This window comes from Musa acuminata, chromosome BXJ2-1 (genome assembly GCF_036884655.1).
Source record: "Musa acuminata AAA Group cultivar baxijiao chromosome BXJ2-1, Cavendish_Baxijiao_AAA, whole genome shotgun sequence".
Taxonomy (NCBI): Eukaryota; Viridiplantae; Streptophyta; class Magnoliopsida; order Zingiberales; family Musaceae; genus Musa; species Musa acuminata.
This window is the reverse complement of record NC_088338.1, coordinates 11,064,849-11,089,232: the sequence shown is the minus strand read 5'-3', so window position 1 is coordinate 11,089,232 and position 24,384 is coordinate 11,064,849. Positions and strand designations below refer to the sequence as shown.

At 37.1% G+C, this 24,384-nt stretch overlaps 2 protein-coding genes across 5 annotated transcripts; one reads left to right on the top strand and one right to left on the bottom strand.

Moving 5' to 3' along the window:
- The first annotated feature begins 1,261 nt into the window (after positions 1-1,261).
- LOC103996705 (endo-1,4-beta-xylanase 2) lies at positions 1,262-17,880 on the top strand. Of its 4 annotated transcripts, none has more exons than XM_018830748.2 (12): positions 1,262-1,502; positions 1,584-1,646; positions 2,912-3,273; positions 3,366-3,507; positions 8,075-8,436; positions 8,508-8,649; positions 9,437-9,786; positions 9,910-10,087; positions 14,081-14,445; positions 14,536-14,695; positions 15,832-16,365; positions 16,506-17,880. In XM_018830748.2, the coding sequence occupies exons 1-12, from the start codon at positions 1,419-1,421 to the stop codon at positions 17,619-17,621; spliced, it is 3,858 nt and encodes a 1,285-aa protein (XP_018686293.2). In that variant the 5' UTR covers positions 1,262-1,418; the 3' UTR covers positions 17,622-17,880. The 4 variants fall into 4 exon arrangements, with proteins under 4 accessions (XP_018686293.2, XP_009415952.2, XP_064949448.1 ...); XM_009417677.3 differs by having other exon boundaries at positions 1,581-1,646; XM_065093376.1 differs by lacking the exon at positions 15,832-16,365 and having other exon boundaries at positions 1,581-1,646.
- A 2,097-nt stretch (positions 17,881-19,977) lies between these two features.
- Positions 19,978-22,680, bottom strand: LOC135598904 (uncharacterized). Its single transcript, XM_065093374.1, has 3 exons — positions 22,502-22,680; positions 22,084-22,424; positions 19,978-20,283 (listed from the first exon to the last, which is right to left on the bottom strand). The coding sequence occupies exons 1-3, from the start codon at positions 22,640-22,642 to the stop codon at positions 20,112-20,114; spliced, it is 654 nt and encodes a 217-aa protein (XP_064949446.1). The 5' UTR covers positions 22,643-22,680; the 3' UTR covers positions 19,978-20,111.
- Between the last annotated feature and the right edge of the window lie 1,704 nt (positions 22,681-24,384).

The window sequence follows — 24,384 nt, the reverse complement described above, 5'->3', positions numbered from 1 at the left end:
AGTGCTTGCTCGATGTGTGGAGGTTAAGTGCCCTCGAGCCCCATTAATATCCTCCCGATGCCACCAATCGATGAAGCATAAACTTAATGTGTCGAATAAACCAAACATCGGACTTCAGGTCCCTCTTGTGAAAGCACCTGTAGTACATCTTCAAGAGGGATAAATGATAAAGGTGAATATTTGGATAATAATCATATATATGTGTCCATATATATAATAATTGTATCATCCGCATAGATAGATCCTGCCTCCTCTTTGTCTGAGAACAAAGGGATAGTTTTATACTATACTCTCCAAAACATTCTAAGGAATATTCTTTCCTTTTCTACATAGTACAAAAATTATTTACATGTTAGAAAGAGACATTTGGCTAATGAATTTTTTTTTAATTTTTATCATAGGGTTGAGTCACAAAAAAAAAAAAAAAAAATCCAGACTTCGATCTTTATTATTTTTGTCGTCAGCTAACATGATATTTCATCCAACATGCACACACAAATCTTTCCCCTATCAACGATCTTTCCCCTTTTTCGACGTACCAACATCCCTTTTGTTTTATATTTTCATACATCTCTTAAACGATGTCAAAATCGTGTCTAGTGATTCGCTCATTAGTGTGTCTCTGTATGTTATTAGCCATAAACCATGCGACTGCTAAGCAGCTTCCAGCTATTAAGTGTGGGACATGGGACATGGTACTTTTAAATAGTACCATCACAAGAAATAGAAGTTGCATCTGCCTTCCTACCCCTCTCTCTCTCTCTCTCTCTCTCTCTCTCTCTCTCTCTCTCTATATATATATATATATATATATATATATATATATATATATATATATATATATATATATATATACAGTTTCAAATTTTCAAATATCATATTTGGCCTTACCAACATCATATGAGTATTTCGATCATTCATATATTCCACTCCAATATATTCTAATTAATTGATATGAATAATAACTACCTAAAATATACTTATTATTCTCATCTTCGTTGCATTAAGCGCAACGATTAACGTCAGTTAAAATATCCAATTTACAAACATTGATACAAATATTGACGATATTTTAGACGTTTTATATGTTTAATACGCTCTTTTGATCTAAGTTAGGCAAAGTTGAGGCAAGCTTCGGTTATATGCTGTATCAAAATTTGCAAGGGTAAATATGCGATTATAAAAAATTAATAAGGACATGTAAATAAATAAATAAATAAATAAATAGATAAAATTGATCGAGAAAACCCCCGCCTCAAGGAAAGGCTTCGCTCGTGGTGGATCGCTCCCCTTCTTGTAGTCGAAGCAATTCCCGGAAAGCGAAAGCGAAAGCGAAAGCGAAACCGAAACTTGAGAATGGAACCAGATTGGGGAGCTCACATATATGTCATATTTGACATCTTAGTGTGATTACTACGATGTGCCTCTCCGCCTTCTGTCTGCGACCGCCGAGACGATCCTCCTCGAAGCCCTTGCCCCAGTCTCCACCAAACCACCCCACGGTACAATTCCCCTTCTTCCGTGGCTTTTGTTTTTCGCCCCTTTTCTTTGTTCATGCCGATCAATATTTCCTTCTGTAGAAGACGGAAGTACCGGCAGTAGATCTACCACGCAGTGGCAGCGATCGAGACGCCGACGGCACTCAGGTGTTGTGTAGTTAGTCGATTTAAAAAAAAAAACAAAATTTGGATTATTTTAATCGTTGTTTTTCTCTAGTTATGATCTGATTTTTTTTTGCCTCTCCTAAAGTTCATTTCTTTCCTTGTAGTTTATAATGCTGTTTGGGCGTACAATTTTGATTGATAAATAATCAAGAATTTGATGTCGCACAACATTTTGTTTTCTTTTACGAGGAAAAGTATCTGAATACAAAATTGTATTAAGAGTAGGTTTGGTAATTTGGAATGTCAATAAGGTTTACATCATACTGGTTCTTTTATCAAACCCAGGATGACCTTAGCATGACAATGTCAGCTATAAGTTTCTTGACCAGTAAGTTTTAGTTCTGCATCCTTTGCCCTACTTCCCTACATAGTTATAGCGCTAACCTTGGTTCCTTTGAGCGCCTAGCACCTTTGACAAAACTCTTTTTTGTATAGTGGATGTCGATCGTATGGAGAGACAACAGCTGGTGTAAACATCATGCCAGAGGTACTTCGGGCAGTATGATTATGTTAAGAATCATCATTTCCACTATGGGATCCAGCTTTTGTTGACAACATGGTGGATGTCTCAGGAATGAATCTATCTTTATTGCTAGTGTCGGTCAGTGCAATGTGACATGACGTGGTTGTTTGGCCAGAGTGGGATCTATTCTTACACCCACATTAACAACAATGAGGATTTCCTGCTATTGGAAACTAAGAGTTAGCAGGTGGTCCACAATGCACCCATTGGCAACTGCAGCATGAATGGCTCTCAGATATGATATTGTTGTGTGTTATCATTTTTTAATTTCTTTTTTGTAATTATTGTCTTTCTTTATATCTCCATTTTTAAGAACTAGAGATCACTTCTCTGACAGCTTTGCAAGGTTGATCTGATTTTTTTTCCTCACTTAGAATTTCTTCATTTCTTTTATTGTTTATACTTTAGATAGTGCTTCTGTCACAATATCTTGATTTCATTTAACAGAAACAAACACATATTTGCATTTAAAATTAGATTTGATAATTAGGAAAAAATTGCAGCATTTTAGACACTTGTAAAATATCCAAGGTACAGATCCTAGTGAGTACAAACTGTAGCAAGAATCAAAGGAAGCAGTGTAATTGATGAATGCCCTTTCTGGGCCTCTGGGTTTCATCTATGGGGTTTAGTGCATTTCCATCTTGTTCAAGAATGTTTACACTTACTGGCTCTTTAATCTATGTGTGGATTAATTTTTTTGATTAGCAAGTTTTTCTGGCAGGGGGCCAGAGTGGTTGTTAGTACACAGGCTGGTTACCCAATGAACATTATCTCAAACCATGACTTCTCCAATGGGCTTGAGTCTTGGCATCCCAATTGTTGCCATGCTTATGTGGCCTCAGCAATTTCTGGTTTCCTGAATGGAGTGAGGCCGAGCTCGGGTGGAAATTATGCTGTGGTTACACATAGGAATGAAAGTTGGCAAGGCCTGGAGCAAGACATCACTGAGAAGGTCACTGTCAGTGTAAAATATACTGTTACAGCATGTGTTGGTGTTTATGGGGATCATAGACCGGCTGGAGTTCAAGCAACGTTGAAGTTGGAGAATTCAGATTCTTCGATTAGCTATATGTTCATTGAGAGGTAATGTGATTCAAACGATATTAAGAACATAGCACTTTGTTTATCAGTTTCTCTTTTCCAAGGATTCTATAGACCACATTTGTCTGTTTCAGGATCTTGGTCTCTAAAGATTGCTGGGAGATGTTGGAAGGTTCCTTCTCACTGGCAAGCATGCCAAGACGAGTAGTGTTTTATTTGGAAGGACCTCCTCCTGGTGTGGACCTGCTCATAGATTCTGTGGTCGTCTCCTCTGAGGTATGCACAATCTTTCCCTACATGAAAAGATGTATTTACTGGAACTGGCCTGTCCTGATTCTCATCTCGGGGCTTATTCATCTTGCTTTTTTCTTTATCTAATTATGACCTACTAGATCCAGTAACTTTCTGCTTCAAATGGTTTAGCATCATATCTGCAATTTCATACATGGGTAAACATTATGGGAGGTATGATGACTGTCATTTGCAGTACATACTTTTAGCTGTAAAAGGATTATTTGTGAGGCATCTCTTAGACTGAGTAGAAATGCTTGAGGGCAACATGTACTCGGATGCATATTGTATTCTGAATGCTAATTGATATTGGGCAACAGGCAAAATTTACAAAGTTATGATGCTGCATATTGTCTGCTGTTACATGAAAATGATGTAGGATTTTGATTTTGTCAACCTTCATAATCCTCTCTTTTTTATTTTATTTGCAAAGCAAAATTAACTGTGTCTTCAATCAGTGAATAGAACTAAATTGTGATTTGTTAGACACTTATTGAGATGTAAAAAGATAATTGTTAGGGATACGAATCAAGCTGCTAATTGATAGCCAACCATACTAAACAAGGAGTCAGGCTGTTCTCTGGAAAAAGTGTTTTTCCTACTGACTTGATTTCTATTTTGTGCTCTGATGAGCAGGCAGTTATTTTTAATGTTTTGCCATGATTACAAAATTTGTTTCTTTGCAGAAGAATACACTGAATAGAAGTTTTGATATCGTTATCTGATGCAGATCACTAATGAAGCATACTATCTCCAGTCCATCCTTGTAGGATTAGCTTTGTAGAATAATTCTTATTTCTTACTAATAATGCCAATAGAGTTACACATCTAGTGAAAGCAAGGCCTAAGAATTTAATTCAAATTTCTTGATAGGTTTCTGATATACATTTCCCTAAAATGTGTGGAAGATATTGCTTCCAGTCTTGGTTTTGCTCCTTTGATTGAGGTGACCAAGATCAAAGTTGTGGAAATAGTATCTCTGTTCCTAGAGTTAAGGCGGCATACATTGACCCTCCTTGGATCCTACATTTTTGGGAGCAATGTGCACTTGTCACTTTCTTCTACATTGCATCTGGTCCTGCTACACCATTTAAATTATTCTGCATCATAATCGCCTCGGTGAAAGTCCTTAATATCTTCTACCTAAACCATTTTCTGGTCTTTGTTTTTATTGGCTCACAGTAGGAGGCCTTATCTCATTATAGATGCTCCATTTCAGTCAAAATTTTAGGACCATCCAACATGTCTTCAAGTGTTTGGATCATGTAGCCAATAAATGACCTATAGTACTACAATAGTCTTAGTTATTTTGCAATTATTGTTGACTGGTGGCCTGTAAATACAAGAAACTTATTTCTTCTCCATATTAATTTTTTTCTATTTCTAAATCTACTCGATTCTTTGGTTTCCTTTCCGTTCTTCCATACCATTTAGTTCCTGTTTCTGCCTCAACTATAATAAGTGAAAGCAACCTTAAATTTTGTAGTGGTAACTGGTAAAAGTGGTTATTGGAGGTGGTCTTGGTGGGATTCAACATGGCCTAGACTAGAGATGGAGATGGTGATAATGGCCTTGTTTCCAGTGGCATGATGATTCACAAATTTTGACAAGTTAAGATGACTCTTTCCCCTTTTTCACTTCTTTTTCATCCTCTGAGCACAGTGGCTGATGGGGTTGGATACAGGAGATTGCAGATACAGTAATAGGGTGTGTTATGTTGCAGTGTCTTAAAATGGAGTCAGGATAGAAACCTTCAGTTTTATGGTGTGTTTGAAATGAAATTTACTGCTCAAGAGAGAATGGCTGAAGGTGAGTATAGAACTCTACCCTGATTGTTCTAACAGGACTATGGAAGAAATGGTTGAATACACATCACTTTCTTAACACTTAAATACTTGTTTTACTGGTTCCATCCCTGCTTAAACTGTGGTAAGACAATGACTTTAACAAGTACCATTAAAAACCTCTTTTTCATGTATAAATATTAATGTTTTGAAGGATGGCCATGATCTCTAAGTGGTAAAGCTATCCTACAGCACATATGTGGTGCAGTACATATTAAAATATGTTCAAAAGATTTAATCAATGTGTAAATAAAAATTTCTAAAAATAAATAGACAATATATGTTACAGTCAAGAACTTAGGGAATAATAATTGTAAAGTTTTTGAAGTAATGAGTTGTAAGATGCATGTAAAGGTGCATATAATTAGTTATAGAACATTATATTTGGCCATGTTTCTACTATTAAAATGGTATTGTATGACATTTAAAACATAATTTCCCAACTATCTAGGGTTGGCTATTTTCATATACATGGTAGTTAACATAAATTAACAATGTTTCGAATGCCTACAATTAGGATGACACGATGGGTTCCAGTACTGGTAAGAGTCAAGGTTTTCAATTTCAACTTTCAAGTATTGAACCCATGCCAACCCTTGACCAGACTGATGTTGGTTTGGTCCATTCCAGTGTATGGACACATAGTATGCTGGCGTGTACTGGTTTACCATTTCACTGTGGGAGGAAGGAAGAAAAAGAAAACAGAAGGAACAAGGAGGAGGGGAAGTACCAGTTCAGCGTTGTTGTGATTCTCAGTGTGACTCTCAGTGTTGTTGTGATTCCTGAGTGACTGCAAAACGTGTGGACCTAGGGCTTATTAAAAGAAAAAAAAATCAAACAGCATCTCCTGAAAAGGAGCAGTTCATGTTCTGGTTCATGCCCAAACAGGTAATATTGGTCAGTATCGACTGATTTGGGCTCTCAAATAGTTGGGACTTTGACTTTGTTGTTGATGTTGTTGTTGTATCGACTGATCCGGGCAAAATAGTAAACCTTGGTAGGAGTTTTCTTTCTTTTTGGGGAGCATATAAATGCACTTGAAAAAACGATCAAATGCCCTTAATGTAATGCATATCTAATGAGAACAATTTTGTGCTAAATAGAATATATTTTGTATTGTCATGCAATGTAGTGCAATTCAGAAGCTTTTGCTTAAGTTTTTCAGTCTCTAATTCAAGGGATAGCTGCCAATCCTTGCATCAATACAGACCTACCATTACTAATCTGACTAGAAGAGTTACTGGTTTAGGTGTTTGGGTTTTTCTCTTTATTTGATTAGGAAATTAAGTGTAGGCTTCCTAAATCTTTTGCCATATTGTCAGTTTGGTCCTGTAACAAGCCTGTCAAATCTGATGCCGATAGAGATTAGTCTGACTGAATAAGTTTATAAGTCTGCACTGTACATGACAACCAAAATAAGCTGATACATTAATGTGAGTACTAAAAGTCTTTTGATTAAACTAAGCAAGTGGATTGTCATTTCATCCGGACCGGTATGAAATGAGTGGTATGCACCTGTCCAAGTGTGAACCAATACGCTGACTGTCCCTGTTTTTATTGGTCCGATTTGGCCAATAAAAAAAGAAAAAAAAATTTCCCTAGTTCAGGGCTCATGTTTGCAATTCTCTTCCCCATGCTTGCTCCCACAAGCCACTATTGTTGACTGTTGTGTGCCATCGATTTCGGAGATTTCAGGAGAACACTGCTGCTATATCACCCGTTGCCCGTCACAGCATCACCAGATGTTGATTTAGATATGCTTCCTCCTCTTCTTCCTCCTTTTCCTCCATTGCCACGTCCTTCCTTTTTCATCCTACTTCTTCCTCCTCCCCTTTCTCCACTATCTCCTCTTCTTCCTCCTTCCTCCTTTTCTTCCTCCACCGCCATTTGTTCGTTCATCTTCTCCTTCTTCCTCTTTAAGCCTTCAAAATATACCGGCATACCATGTATTAGTACATAGGTACCAACCCAGTCCGGCCAGGGACCGATATGCAGTACCAGATGGCACACCTAATAAAATCTCATGTTTGATTATGTTACAAGAAAGCACTTTTTTGCAAAACCATAAATATATACAAAAATAGATTGTCACAGCTCTTCTGGTTAAATGTTATTCTCGGAATTACTATCCGATGAATCCTTATAGTTTAAGTAATTATTCTCCCTTACTAAGAAATGTATTTGTTATTGGACATCCTATATATTCTCATTGATAGAAATCAAGCTCATTCCATAAGCTATTAAATGTAGAATATCATATTTTTCATGGAACACTCATCTAATGATCAAAATAAGCATAGCTAATCCTAGTACAGTTTAGAAGACATGCAAAGAATGTCACATTGATATTGTGGTATACCTGATTGTTAAGCAACACCATTTTATTGTCATCATAAACAACTAACAGTTGTATTGGATCTAGTATCTTGACTGTGACAAAATGCAAGAAAAATAAAACTAGGATCTCAGTTCTTCCTTGATGACACAAAATTATTTTTTACTCTCAAAGGAAACATGATCTGATAGCAGCAACATTTGCAACAAGAGTAGATTAGCTGCTGGGGAACATCTATAATATGGTAATGATATTTCTTTAACTCTTAATACAAAGTATGGAACGACACCCACACATGCAAGTAGATGTAATTGTTGATAATATTAAGATGCAATCAATTGTGAGTTCTTCTGAATCGTGATTTTTCTAGCAGAGGATGGAAATGATGGTCAATACACAGAATCATGTAATAAACATCATCTCAAACCATGACTTCTCTTGTGGGCTGGAACCTTGGGTTCCCAATTGTTGCCATGCTTATGTTGCCTCAAAAGAGTCTGGTTTTCTGAATGGAGTAAAGCCAAACTCAGGGGAAAACTATGCTGTAGTCACACAAAGGAGCGAATGCTGGCAAGGTTTGGAGCAGGACATCACTGCAAAAGTCACTTTTGGTGCAAAACATGATGTCTCAGCATATATTGGAGTATATGGGGTTCTTCATGAACCGGCTGAAGTCAAAGCAACACTGAAGTTCGAGAATTCAGATTCTTCTACTGGCTACCTGTCTATTGGGAGGTATTAAGAACCTTGATCTTTGTTATTGATCTTCGTTTATAAGTTCTTTTTTGTGACCTTCAGCTTTTCAGTGCCTTCGTTTCTAAAGGATGCTGGCAGAAGTTGGAAGGTTCCTTTTCACTGACTAGCATGCCAAGACGAGTAGTATTTTATTTGGAAGGGCCTAATCCTGGCATGGATCTGCTTATAGATTCTGTCACTATATCTTGTGATGTATGTGCATTTGATCTAGTCAATGGAATTATCTAATTGCTTACTGCAAATTCTTTAATATCATGCTACAAACAAATTCATAACCATACAATTATGTTTTTGATAGTTCTGACACTTTACTTGCATTAACCATAAAACATATGTTTTTGGAAGCATAATGATTTAACCAGGCACTTTTATGCAATGTGAAATTAGATAGCACCATCTGTTGCATAGTAGGATGCTTTATATTGTCATGTTCATTTGTGCAACTTAAATGTGGTAAGGATGCACAAGCTTCGGATGATTGATGGTTAAAACATACTTAAACCTACATGATTGTTGGACTTGATGCTTTGCTTTTCTTCCTTCATCTAATTTTCTTGTTTAATATTTTATTTTTCATATTTTGAATGTTAAGTTTAAGAACATTAGGAGAATACAATACTAATTTAAGAGCATGAATATAACACTTTCTATTTGTTCAACACATACCATATAAATTCACAGTAATAAAAGAAACAACCTTTATGGAACCAATGAAGCCAAAAACACGAGTGTGGATATTTAAGATTCTTTTCTTTTTATTTTTGGCAAGTAGGACATGTTAGGATTCGATAATTATCCTCACACCATGTCTTCTCCCTTTTTCTTTATATGTATCCATAACAAGTAGAAATGTATGCTAATACATACATCAGTTACATACTATCAACTTTTTCATTATGGTATGCCATGACCACAATCTCATCTTTTCCTAATCCTCTCTTTTTTTAACGGTGACCTGTTTTGCATCTTCTATTGATAGGATACGGAGGTTTGTCGTGCTACCAGTGTGGATGAGAATATAGTACGAAATCCTCAGTTTGAAGATGGATTAAGTGATTGGTCTGGAAGAGGATGCAAGATTCTCTTGCACAATTCTCTTGTGAATGGGAAAATACTTCCAGTCAAGGGAAGGTATTTTGTTTCAGCAACTGAAAGGAATCAAACCTGGAATGGGATTGAACAAGAAATAACAGGCAGGGTAAGCAGGAAGCTTGCATATGAAGTTACTGCTGTAGTTCGGACATTCGGAAATGCCAATAATGCTGATGTTCGAGCAACGTTGTGGGCTCAATCACCAAATGGTCGGGAACAATATATCGGCATCGCCAAGTAAGATATCACTTTGTTATAACCCATCATTGACATACTTATTGTTGCCATAAGATTAAATTTGACTAATTTACATTCAAGGAAATTACATTAGTGGCCTAAGCGCTATTCTTACTTGAAAAGAATTCAGGCATCAGACAAGGAATGGGTGAAGTTGCAGGGAAAATTCCTCCTAAATGGTGTTGCTTCAAGAGCCATTATATTTATAGAAGGGCCACCACCGGGTACTGATATCCTTGTTGATAGTTTCGTAGTAAGACGGGCAATGAAAGCTGCAGCTTCAGTTCCACCAAGTGATGAGGTCAGTATAGCTAAAATCTTCCCATAAATATTGATCTATGAGATGTCTATTAATGATACTGTTTAGTTTAATGAACAGAGAAGCTGCAAGCATAGGTTACAAAATTGGTAATATTAGGATTGTTTAGGGATGATATGGCCAAGATCTATTTGATCAATTGGATTGGATCGGTGAAATAAAAGAAAACTATTTTATGCTACAAGAATCTTTCTTTTTTGAAAGAAGAAACTTTTTTGCATTGATGGAATGAGTAAAGAAAATTATATTAACAAATTCTTTTGCCTTCATAATAGTTAAAATAATAAACTTTCAAAAAAGATGAGTACATAACTACTATCTGTCATACAAAAGAGTTAAAGCTGCTCCACATATAGTTCTGATTATTTTGAATATAGCGATGGTTCCCATTATAATCCCAGTGCTTCTGTAATCACCATATCGGAGAAGTATTAAATAATACAAAGACAATTAAAAAGTCTTTAATTAAGTGAGTGCTCATGGAATCTGAGACATGGCAAATGCCACATCTTCTCTCTCGAATATGGTATCTCCTTAAGGTTAAGGCTTATTCTTTGTCTCTTCTTTGTTCTACTAATGTTGGACAACAAATATTGCAACAGTGGTGGAAGATGACAAATATGATGTTTGTAGTGAATAGTAAAAACAATAGCAGCAATATCTCCTTTAATTCACACCTACAGTAGCAATGTCTTCTTCTGTTGCTCCACTCATCTTTTTTTTTCCCCTTCTTTTGAAGTTGTCAAATGGCGTATAGGTGGCCAACTTTGGCTGAGTTTAGTCAACTCAAGTGATTTTTGATCAATTTTCAATATCATATCAGAATTGGTGGACACCATGAGCTATGGTTGCAAGAATATATGGTGAATGATTTAAGTTCCATTTGATGTAATATTGCCAATACTTGCAAGATGAGCTCTTGGGCTTCTGAAAATAATTCATGACAAATTATTGCATGGAACTCTCCATATTTTGGTTCAATGGCCTTTTACAGTCTTTAAAACCTTAAGAACACATGAAACCTAGAGATGCTTTTCTGTATTTTCATTTAAGTAATAACCAATGGTTGGAATTTTCATTTGTCTCTTTGTGCAACACTGAAGAAAGGAAATTTGATGTTGACCAGACGGAATGTGGAAGTCTGATTTATGCAGGCTAATATAAATCAAATTCTGGATGAAGCTACTTGCTTAAAAATATATGTAGCACTTTTTTGTTATAAAGTGATTAAGACTTTGATCCTTCCAGTCTTTTATTGTGCTAAAGCCACAGCCAAGTACATACCGTAGTTACTATTGCATATTTATTTGACAAAAATGTTTTGATGTACGTGTGATTAGCTTCAGCTGACTGAAAAATAGGTTGTATTGTAAATTTAAGTGTCACTAACCTTTGTTTTCGAACATACCTTAAGCCTATATTCATTTTACTGAAAGACAAAATACTGCAACTATGCCTATGGGTGTCTTAGCCATTCACCACTGGTTTATAGGGAATAAGAAAGGAGCTAATACAGTAATATAAATTGTTCCAGTTTGTTAAAGATGACTCTAGAGCTGTTTGATACTCAAGTTCACTGCAAACAAGTGCAACAACAGGATCAACAGCAAAAATCAGCATTGATGTCCTGACTATTTTGTCTTTTCGCCCTGTGACACTGTGCTTCAATCTTCCTCATACTAAACAGTTTCATCCTGTGACCCCTGTCAGTTTCCTTCCTCAAGTGCTTCTGAAATAAAACTAGATGGAATGGTCTAATGTCATCTAGAGTCGCACACACATAATCTATCATGAGGCCCAAGTCATCATTATAAAACTCCATATCAAATGGGTCTATCTTGGGTTCTATCAAAGTGGTTAGTGACAGGCCACTCATTGCTATTTTCTTTTTTTATAGTATGAACCCTCCAAATTATAGCCAACACTCAACTGCAAAAGGACAATTAATCAGTTATATTAAGGTAAACCCATTTGATTGAGGTGAAGAAATGACAAATTTTAGTTCTGAATTATGTTACTAGGAGTCATGTTATATTGTGAAATGGTGGTTTCTCACTAGACTAGTCAACATGACATACATAAATAAGTTGACATATATGAATAAGTAATTAATCACAAATTAATAGGAACTATCCTGTAATCAACTAATCATTTTAAAATGACATTGGTTGCGCTTTTAGTAGTTTGTATCTAGTCTTATTATTACATTGTAAACATATTTCAACGGCTCATCATGGGTCGTAAAGTTGTAAATATATTGGTATATAGAATTGAGATACTATCCATAGTGACAATGATATCAACTGTTGCATCACAGAATTTGGAGGATAATATGTGTTTTCCTATGGTCTTCCAATTTAATGAGCTAGTATAAGGGAGCTAGCCCGTTCAGTGAACATGGCTTTCAGTCTTATCATTTTTTACTAGATAGACTTAAAAAAGATAAAGTGGGTGACAGTTCGAGTGAGACTGGTTATTGGAATTCTCCCTATGTAAAATTATGCATGCATCCAGTGATGATAATAATATCCATAGGAACATGGCTTCCAGTAAATGAGAGATGCTCTATTTTTCCTCATAATTGGGTATGGCCGGTCACCTTCATCATGAGGTCTATACAGTGGATTGTACATAAAAGCCAAAAAATGTAGGCTCTATTCTCCATCAAATTTTCATCAATCTTTTTATAGTTTGTTACATTGTTGCTGACCATTTGTACTACAAAGGAACTGGGTTCAATCTCATCTATCCAAGTTTATTAGATTCTAGAAGTACCATGTAAGGAATAAAATTTTGGATATCAGATCCATACTAGTTGATGGCTGGACTGGTATTGGTTCAGTCAATGTCGATGTATCGGTAGACACATGGCACACTGTGTATGCAGACACACAGCACACCGACATGTACCAAGGTACTATGCTGCTAAGGGAGGGGGAGGAAGAGGAAGGAGGAAGTAGAAGGGGAAGAAGAAAGAAGGGAGGAGGAGAGGAGGTGGAGGAAGAGGAGGAGAAGAAGATGAGGAATACCTGAAATCGTGGCCCTGGGATTGTGGCGGTGATCGAGTGATACCACAGAAAGGGAAAATAGGCTGCGTTGGGGGAGCCACGGTGGTGGAGCAAAAGTAGAGAGGGAGAATAGGCTCGCAACCTCTCACGATACCTAAGAAGCATGAGTTCAGGTCTTTTAAGGCGAAAAAGGGGTTCAAACTCTTTTAGACAAAAAAGAAAAAAACTGGTCCAGACTCCCCGAAATGAGCTGATCAGTGTCTCAATTGTCAGCTGCTTTTTCTCTCTCCTCGCCTCTCCCGCCCTCTCTCTCTCTCTCTCTCTCACACTTTCTTTCTCTCTTTGACATGTCTCTCTTCCTCATCTTCCACCTCTTGTTCCTCCTGCTCTTCCATTTGGCCGCTGCTTCATCCACCCTATTGTGTCACTGTTGCCGCTTCCTCAATATTGTCACCACTTCCTTTCCCTCTGATACACTTCACTGTCTCCTTCCACCTCGCCAGTTCTCCTTTTCCTCCACTTGTCCCTCCCCTCCTCCCTATTCTCAACCTCTTCCTGGTCTAGACAGTACTGACCCAGACTCACTGGATCAAAATTTTAAACCTTGCTGAGGAAGGTCAGTATTCTCAGCATTATCCCTGATACAATATTGCTTATTCCATGAAGTTTCCTTTTGCTACCGATGATAATTTGAGAATGCTGATATAGCTTGACATGGTATTGACAAAACTAGGGTAGACTATACTACATTTTATCATGTTATTAAAATTTCATTTATTGTGTTCCTTAATCATGTTTAAAGATATGATGGATGTTAATTTTAGGTTCAACACATGCATCGAGATAAGAGTTTAACATTTACATGGCTGTGATGGTTGACTGTCTAATCATGAGGTTTTGCTTTATCTCAGATGTTACACTATCGATATGAATAAAATACCTGCTGAATATTGTCTTCTATTTTCAGGGTTTCAGAGACAATATTGATTCAAGGAAGGTTGTCAGTACCAATATTATATCAAATCATGATTTTTCCAGAGGACTGCAGTCTTGGTCCCTTAATCTTTGTGATGGGTTTGTTGTATCAGGGGAATTTGGTCCTTTAAAGGGAGTCACTGCAAAAACTGGATCAAATTATGCAGTCCTAACAAATCGATCTGAGAGCTGGCATGCTTTGGAACAGGACATAACGAATAAAGTTTCAACTGGTTTAACCTACAGTGTCTCTGTCATTGTTCGAATTTCGGGAGCTCATCAGGAACCTTCTGCAGTCAAAGCAACACTTAAGCTGGAGCACCTGGACTCCCAACTGAGTTATATATCTGTTGGAAGGTTGCAGCTCTTGTAATTAGAGAATAACTGCTTTCATGTCGATATCAGTTTTTCTTGGTTTTAGAAAGTTGAAAATGGCTATTTCTGCAGGGCTATGGTGTCGAAAGAAAGATGGGAAATGTTAGAAGGCTCATTTTCATTGACTAGCATGCCAAAATGTGTGATTTTTTATCTGGAAGGACCTTCTGCAGGTGTTGACTTGCTGATTGATTCTGTTGTAGTTTCTTGCTCTGATGTGGAACATTGTGAGGTATGAAATGATTGTCTTAGAAGTTAAATCTAACTTCAATCTTTTAAAATGCACTAAACTTTTTGAGATCCATCAACATACTGGTATGTTAGTTTGGTGACTTCATGTGCCTGAGATACTCTTTGAGTATAATCTGTATATTTCATGTCAACTATTCTACAATGAACTTACCTAGTCACTTGTTTTGGAGTATCATGGTTCATCTGTATATTATTGCTTCTTGGCTAGGGCCTTTTTTGTTGCTTGTAGTTGGGGATTCCACTGCAATGATTGGTTTGATGTAATTAAAGATGTAACTGCCTGAAGTTATCATCACCCCAAAAGGAGTTAGAAAGGGTTTGAGAATATGCAATCAGTAAATAATTCAATTTTAAGTTGTTATAGCCTCTAAACTTCCACAGTTGAATATAACATCTGTTTCTGCGCTGTTAGTTTGAGGAAAGTTTTCTTCTTTTTTTCCCTGTCAATCTGAACAACTGCAATACCAATCTGCAGCAGTTCAGGTTACGTATGCCTATTCCTTGACAAGCTTTTTAAGTGACCATTGATCAATGCTTGCACCTAACCACATTTTAGCCTATTCTTAAGACCCTGTGTTTTTTGGTTACAATGTATATGGCCATCTTTGTTCCTCTGTTACCATCAGTATCTTATTCCTCACAGTTCAGCCATTTTTGTTTGTGTTGGTTTCTGTTCTCATCCAACTTGCTTTGATAGGTTAAGCTATCTATCTATTTATCCTTCACTCTGTGGATTCTACTTTTCAGTTTTCATGATTAACTTATGTGAAAAAAAAGAGGATAAATCGTGTGAAAGACAATCACCTCGCCTAGTGGTTTAGATGTGATACTTGACAGTGCTGTTTGTTGTGCATAATGGCAATGCTTAGTTGAAGTTTGTAGGGAATTAGGATTTTAGTTACAGTTCTACGTTAAGGTCCCTTCTCCTGATCTTTACTCTTTATCATTGTATGACTTTGCTTTTCTGGCTTTTGTTTATTCATGATGAAAATTACTTTTGACATTTCTTTTCCATTTGATTTCTAAACAAATCCATTCCTGAAGAAACAGAATTTGCAATAGTTGGGATGATGCAGTATTTAAACAAGATCATATGTTACACACTTGATTTTGCAGGATGTTTCACATGGAGCTAACATAATCAGAAATAGCTCTTTCACTGATGGCCTTAATTGGTGGAATCCTCTTGGCTCGTGTAAGCTGAGCATAGGCACAGTTCCAGAGGAGTTCTTTCCCTTAGCAAAGGATTCTGTCAATCACAATCAACCAATAAGCAGCCATTTTATCCTCACTACAAATCGCACAGAAACCTGGATGGGCCCCTCCCAGATAATAACAGACAGGATTAAGTTACACGTAACCTACCAAGTTGCTACTTGGGTACGTTTAGGTTCAGGAGCAACTAGTCCTCATCATGTCAACGTAGCACTTGGTGTAGACAACCAGTGGATCAATGGGGGGCAAGTTGAAGCTAACTCTGACAGATGGAACAAAATTAGAGGATCATTCAGAATTGAAAAAAGACCATCTAAAGTTATAGTTTATGTGCAAGGTCCTCCACCAGGTGTCGATTTGATGCTGTCAGAACTGCAGATATTTCCTGTAAATAGGAAGGCACGATATAAAGTTCTCAAGGAAAAAGCTGATAAGGTATTTTCAGTCATAAGATTTTTTTCCATGATTGCAATTATGACATAGAAATATTTATATTTCTTTGAAAAGCATAATAATATTATTGTTTCCTAAACCCGTGCTTGTCAAATAATGTTATTTTGCACCTTTTCCTGCAGATACGAAAGCGTGATGTCATCCTTAAATTTTCAGGTTCTGAGAATGAAGGTCTTGTCGGTGCATCTCTGAAGATTAAACAAATTGACAACTGCTTTGCTTTTGGGGGTTGTATCAACAGATCAAACATTGAAAATGAGGACTTTGTTGATTTCTTTTTGAAAAATTTCAATTGGGCTGTGTTTGGGAATGAGCTGAAGTGGTACCATACAGAGTCACAACAAGGAAAATTCAATTACAAAGATGCAGATGAGTTATTAGATTTCTGTCACAAACATGGTAAGCAGACAAGAGGCCACTGCATCTTCTGGGAAGTAGAAGATGCCATCCAGCCATGGGTGCGATCGTTGGACTCTAATGATCTAATGATAGCTGTCCAGAACCGTATCAGAGGGTTACTATCTAGGTACAGAGGCAAGTTTAGGCACTATGATGTGAACAATGAGATGCTCCATGGATCTTTCTATCAAGATAGGCTGGGAAAAGATATCTGGGCATACATGTTTCAAGAAGCCCATCAATTGGATCCTTCTGCCATTCTGTTTGTCAATGATTATAATGTAGAAGATGGATGTGATTCTAAGTCCACTCCCGAAAAGTACATTCAGCAAATCCTTGATTTACAGGAACGAGGTGCACCTATAGGAGGGATTGGTATACAAGGTCATATCAGCCATCCGGTCGGAGAAATTATATGTGATGCACTGGACAAGTTGGCGATACTTGGTCTCCCTATTTGGTTCACCGAATTGGATGTCTCTGCAGAAAACGAATATATTCGAGCTGACGACTTGGAGGTTATTCTTCGAGAAGCCTTCGCTCATCCTGCTGTCGAAGGCATCTTGCTCTGGGGATTCTGGGAATTGTTCACATGCAGAGATCATTCCCATTTGGTGGATGCTGAAGGCAACATAAATGAAGCTGGTAAAAGGTACCTTGCTCTGAGGCAAGAGTGGTTATCTCATGCTGATGGCAACATCAATACGCAGGGTGAATTTAGATTCAGTGGATATCATGGTACGTACACTGTGGACATTGCTACTGCTTCCAAAAGTATATCAAGGTCATTTATCGTTGATAAGGGAGATTCTCCTCTTGTTTTGACCATAGATAAGTAAGTTGTACATCATCACTTTTGATGCTCAAAGATGCATTATTTCTGGAACTTGTAAAAGAAAACACTGCAGAAAGGATTCATAGATGTGTCAGTGGGATTTGTTTGTATGTAGGTGAGCAAATGAAGGCTTGTTGGTTTGTTGAAAAATAAGACGAGACCTGCAGAAAAGTGATGCAAGATTCTGTCTTGCCTTGACATTTACATTCATGATACATGTATATATATATTCTTCACCATCATTATAACTTTGGTTTGTTTCATTTAAGGCCTCAAAGTTATGGATGATTAGAGTTCTTGTTTCTGCTCTACTGGACAATGAGACAGTAATTTGTCCGGAGTTAAATCTGGAACACTTTGTCGTCAATGAGTTATTGCAAGCAAAATTTGTGGTGTGTCAATCCCTTGGAGACGATTGAATAGGTCTTAATCTTGCCAAATCTATGATAGGGTATAGTCCAATTCATTCCTTTGATCTCATAGTATAGTCAACCTATTAGTTCTGACTGAGGTGGTTATACTGCATCTAATTATAGATTATTTCTTGTAATTAGTTATCTTTTTAATATTTTGATTCCTACATTTTAAAAAATTATATTGACATCCTTATAATTATGAATGTAAAATATTTAATTTTATCTTTCCTTACATTGTCGACCCTACTAATGAAATATATTGTACGTATTTTCATATATAAAAATAATAATAAAATAAAAAATATAAAGATAATTTTATTATTCTCATCATTCAAAGAACATTAATTTCACAGAAGGATAATTTTTGTGAAAGTTTCATTGTCTTCCCTTTGACGTCGTCCTCCTCTATAGCTTCGTTATCCTCTTAGATGGGGAGGGGAGGACAAAGGTGACAAGGACGAGGATGAGAATAACAAAATTGGAGGAGAGGACAAAGTTAGAGCTTTCACAAAATTATTCTTTTATGAAATTAATATCCTTTGGATAGTGAGAATAGTAAAATTATCTTTTTATCCATCTTTTAAATATTTTTTTATCGCTCTTTTAAACAATATTTCTGTACATGACAGTATCTTCCATTGATGACGTGAAAAAAAACAGAGTTAAATATTTTATTTTTGTAACTACAATCATATTAATGTAACCTTTTAAAATATCGAAATCGAGATACTAAATATAATTAACTACAGATGATCATATATAATTAGCTCGGAAAAAAAAACTAAATTGGTTTTACACTGTAGACCCGTCTTAGGTTTTTTCTGTGTAATATGATTGGTAATTTGATTTCTTGGGAAGTTGATGAATCATATGGAGGTTAAAATTAAAACAAAACTGATCTAATGAAAGACAAATTGGCAATGCTTGTGAATCAAATTAAGAAAATATTAGTCGTGCTTCTAAATGATGTATGGTATGTTTAGCTTGCAGATAACATCAAGGACAAAGACAAAGAGCATGCTATCGTTAATCATTTAACATTTTTGTTTTGCTTATCAATAATAGCTTTTTTTGAGCCCAGGGTAGCATTGTGGTTGAAGAGAATATTCACTAATGATTTAGATCAAGGTCTGTCATACCGAAGCATACTGTCCGTACTGGATAATACGTACCGATCCGACAGATTACCGATACGCGGATCGTCCGGTACCATTACAGTGCTACAGTACTATACTATAGCACTACTACAGTATGAAAGAAATAAAAAATTATTCGGTATACCCTGATGTATCGCCCGGTACACCGGTACCGTACTGTACCGAACCGGGGTCGAAACGTCGGTACGGTACGGTACGATATAACGAACCTTGATTTGAATATGAAAAACATTAGTCATATGCTCACCGGAAACAAATAATTTTTTGTTCTCTATTTAATTTTTTGTTCTCTATTTAAAGAGGACTTGGACTTTCTTTGGGAGATGAAATCCTCAAATGTTGATCAAAATCCTGCCAAAAAAACTCAACAATAATACTCCTATTCCAATGAACTAACCCTTTTTCTTCTGGTTGTGTGTGCACAGAAAAGAAATCACAATCACATATTGGGGCTGCATTCTCTGGAGAATTAGCCTTAAAGACTATTCTTTTTTCATTAATCCATTGATATGATTAATTACAATCATAAACAAAATCATCAGGAGTCTCATTACTAAGTGAACAAAAATTATGCTTGCATCATTTAGAAATGTCTCATTCTGCAGGTGATAAACTTGGGAAGTTTGTCCATGGTGTGTACTAGAAGAGCACTCTTAAAACAAGCAATTCATCCCACTTTCAATCCATAATTTTCTCAATTACTCCTAATGTGGGGTAAGATAATCTAATTAAACAAAAGATAGTAAAAGAGAAGAAGACGAACAGAAACCCAAATGAGTGCCAACGCTTTCCACAGAGAAACCTTTCCCAACTGTATAGAATCATGCATTAGAATTCAAACATCATGTCCTGCTCAACGAAAGCTACTTGTAAATGTGGCTTTTAAACAGGTCACTCTCCAAAACTCATGGAGAACAAAGTTCATGTTGGTTTAATGTCGTTGATGAAATCACTGACCTTCCTAAACCAATTCATGATATTGTGATGATCCTTCAGATATAGCCAAGATTGGAGAAAAGGGAAAAGCCTTTTACTAACTCCACGTTCTTCTAAATATATACAAAAAGCATCCCTCAATTGCTGGTCCAACGCCCTGCAAATTCAGCCAGAGCAGTCATTTGAGGAGAAAAAGGTAAAATCTGTTCGTGTTTTCAGTTGAACTAAAACACCAGATAAAGAAAACCTGATAACTCATAACAGGTGTATTTCAGAATAAGCACAAATCGTCCAAGACCATGAGAATCAATTGGCTTTATATCTCGAGCAATTTGGGGTGCTCACTTCAACAGACTGTTCACAGAAACTACTTCTATATTTCTATTTAAATTATTAATTGTCTTTCAGCTTTGGATTTATATACGAGAAACATCCTAGAAAAATGCAAGAGATAATCAAGTTTAGCCTAACTTGATGAAAAAAATTGCAAATTGGCTCGTATGCAAGTGTTTGATACTGCAGAAATTATCAGTGGAATCATGATGCCTGTGTGCAGCAAAGCCTGATAAAATGCGAGTTTTGATAGACTCAAACACATATTTCAAACTATGTGCAATGTCTTCTTTCATTTAATGCTTAGGAGACATATGAATGCGATAGTCAGAAGAGGTGAAATGATTACTATTAGTGATACAAAGAAAAGTCAAGGAAGACCTAAAAAGACTTTAACAGAAACTGTAAATAAAGATTTAAATCCTCTTAGCTTAACTAAACACAACTTTTGATAGATCTCAATGGTGGCACTATATAGTTGAGACTTACGATCTTGTTGCTGTTGGTGTATCAGCAGAGTGCAAACTCAATCTAACCAACATAAACGTTTAGTTAGATTGACGGTACTAGCATAAGCAACTTCAACAAAAACCGAAACAAGCAAAAGGAACAAAGCCTAATCATGTATTCTATTTGTCTGCTAAAGAAATCCTACAATAGCTGCATGTTAAACATTTGCCAATACAAAACATCAAACCAGCAGGACAGCATGAAATGATAAATTCAAACATCTCAACAATCATAAATCATTTCAAATCTCATCCACATAGAAAGAAAAATGAATCTTGCAAGGCATATAAAATGCACAGCACCAATTCAGGTTTGGCTGACAGCCAAAGACAATGTAGGAATAACTTAAGCCATTAAAAAGGAAAAACTTAAAGCCATTTTCAGCTATTCATCTTGATCAATTTTAAGTACAGGCAAGTGTGCTATCTTTAAAATATGGCTAAGCAAAGGCAGCCAATAATGGTCATATGATGAAAATACTTACAGAGATCATATCATTGAAGGATTACCTTGAGATAAGTCAAGTCAACAACTTGATGATAAAAAAATGCATGCACATTAAAGTTCTCAATCATCAGTCAAAAATATCTTGGTTCATGTCCATCTTAATCAATTTAAGTGAAGGCCAATATGCTAACTTCTTGGTCTATGGTCAAAGCGAAAGCAGCCGACTACTGACATTTTCGGGCAATCCAGAATTACCTTCTAATAAAATCGAACCAACAACTTCAAATGTTTAAAGACAGAAAGGCGATAACCGATGAGAAAACAAGTGTCAGAGCTGCAATCATGCACTCAAGTTAGCAAATTAACGATCTACCTCAGACACTTCTGGACTATGTTTTGCACTTCAACATTATTGGTATCAACAATTTCATTCGATTCACTTTCAAAATCGGAGACCACAGATTTTAGTGAACCAACCAGAATATATGTTAGTCCGAAAACTACAATATTAATCATCTCATCAATTAGGGCAGTCGAATTACACCAAGATCGCAACTTTTCACAAGCATTTTACCACTGATACTGAAAGCAAACGGAAATCTCAAGCACACTTTCATCAGATCAGGGAAACAGAGAAAGACTACAAAAAGTACAGTAATCAACTTACAGGAAGACGCGGCCCTGAGACAAATCAGGGGTTTGCTTAGAGATGAGGTACACAGAAAGGATTCCGACGGCATCCGGATAAAGCCCACAGAGAAAAAGGAGTGAGTTGCTCCGCCCGGGCCTCGACACATTCACATAAAGGAAGAGCTCGCTGATGAAGTCATGGCCTCGATCGACCTCATCCTCATTACCTCCACCACGAGACGGGATGGCAAAGGCGCGGCGTCGGACCGATATGCTGATCTCTTCCTCCCCGTACGCCCTCCGGAGCACCGGCCCCTCGCTCCGGTCCAGCGCCCCCTCCACGACAGAGTACGGCGGGGGCGGTATCAACTTCTTCTTCTAAAGTTCATGCAAGAACGAGAGGTTAGGGACGAAACGGGGCCTTTATGAGGACAGAGAAGCGGGCATGACGTTACCGAGGGCGGGGTGATATTGGAGACTTCTCGGAAGTGCTCTTCAACGGAGCGGCGGAGCTCAGAACCCACAGCGGTGGAGACGGAGAATCGCCGTCTCCAAGAAGCCAGCCGGGCGGTGGCAGCGAAGGCTTGCTTCCACATTGCTCCACTGAACCCGCGTTCGAAGACGAATGGGTTTACTCCACTAGATTATATAATTACGTTTTATGGAAACGGCAAACGGGGAACGGGAAATAGGTCTTTCTCTTTTCCGGATCGGTTTTTCTGTCGGGTTCAGAATAAACCCGTATGCCAGGAAACAGGAAATTGGCCTTTCTCTTTCGGATCGAGTTCTTGTCGGATTCAAACCAAACCCGCACCGTTAAATATATTGTTCAAGGTGTACTCGATCTTTCGAGCAGTGCCGGCGAAGCTGCAAGGCAGGAAACGAGGGCCTCCCCAAGGTGAGATAAAGAAGATCTCTCTCGCTCGCGTTTTGTCCTTTGTTTGGAGGTGCTATCGATCTAGGATTAGGGGTTCAACTCGAGGGATCTCACTTGGGTTCCTGCCCCGATTCGCCGTCCCATTAGGGTTCGACTTCGACCCCCACCTCGTGTTAGGCGGAACTTAGGTTCCGTCGGCTCGATCGTGGCTTGCTTCTCACGCTAAGAACGCTTAGGATTGGGCCGAAGAGCAATTAAGGTCAATGTGCATGGGTGTCCACATTCTATTTCGAGGCTACATTAGAGGAGGTAACTTCTAATAAAGCTTAATGAAGCATTGTGGTGGTTATGTGATTTATATATCGTGCAATCTGCGTCGAGAAGATTTTATTTGAAGCAGCTTAAGCTCTTCTTGTTCATGCCATTTCCTGTTGTGCCAAGTGCAGATTTTGTTGAAAGAATTTTGGTCATGCCATTCATATTCAGTAATCATTCTTACATACTTAGGTTTCCTTAAAACTGGTAATCTTTGTTTTTATCCGTGCTTCTGATTCAAAAGATGCAGTTTATATCTAATGTGCTGATTATTTTATCATCAACTTGCATTAATTTCCTTCTTTCAGCTGTTCAGTGTCATTCGTGATATTGCATCCCTTTTGTGACGTCTCATTAAATAGATTCTGCGTCCACTTATTATTCCAGATATCTTATTTATCTTTCTTTTTTTTCTTTGCAATGATCCAACACTGTTTGGAGTTACTATGTCTTTCATATAACATATGGGTTCTGAGTTTTAGCATATAGAGCCAGAAACATCAATACTCTGAAGTGAATCAATAATCAAGATAAATGGCTTCCTCACATCTACCTCAACTTTACATGTGAGAATCAGGTAGCTTTATGATGATTTTTCAAACTTATGTATTGTGTTGTACTATTTGATCTCCTGTCAAAGTGCAAGTTGAAGTATGGAGTCTGCACACATCTATCTAGTCCATTTGTCATTTTGAGCTCAATATTCATTTGCATGTGCATTTCTTTAAGTGACTTCTACAATTGTTCTATTTAAGAATTTAATTTGGAATTTCAAGTTAAGCTAGAGGCAAAAGAGTAGCTTTGCTCTTAACTCTTTTCTAGGAACATATTGTTCAATTTCAATGGTTGTTCCTTAGAAAAAACCACTTACTGACCAATCTTTGCAATTAAGTGTTCTAGATAATTTATCAGTTATTCATTACATTGCCCTTATTATGTACTTAAACTTGGACCTTACAAGTTTATCTAGCACTAGAAGCATATAAAACCTTCATGGTTCCTTTCGACAATGGTATAGTCTGTTGCTTAGAATGTAACTGCACTTAATGCTTCTTGGTGTTCATTAGAGACTTTTTCTTTGTCATTGTACTAAATATATAACTACTACAGGGTAGTTGCTGTTTTGTCTTTTTCTTCACTGCAAGC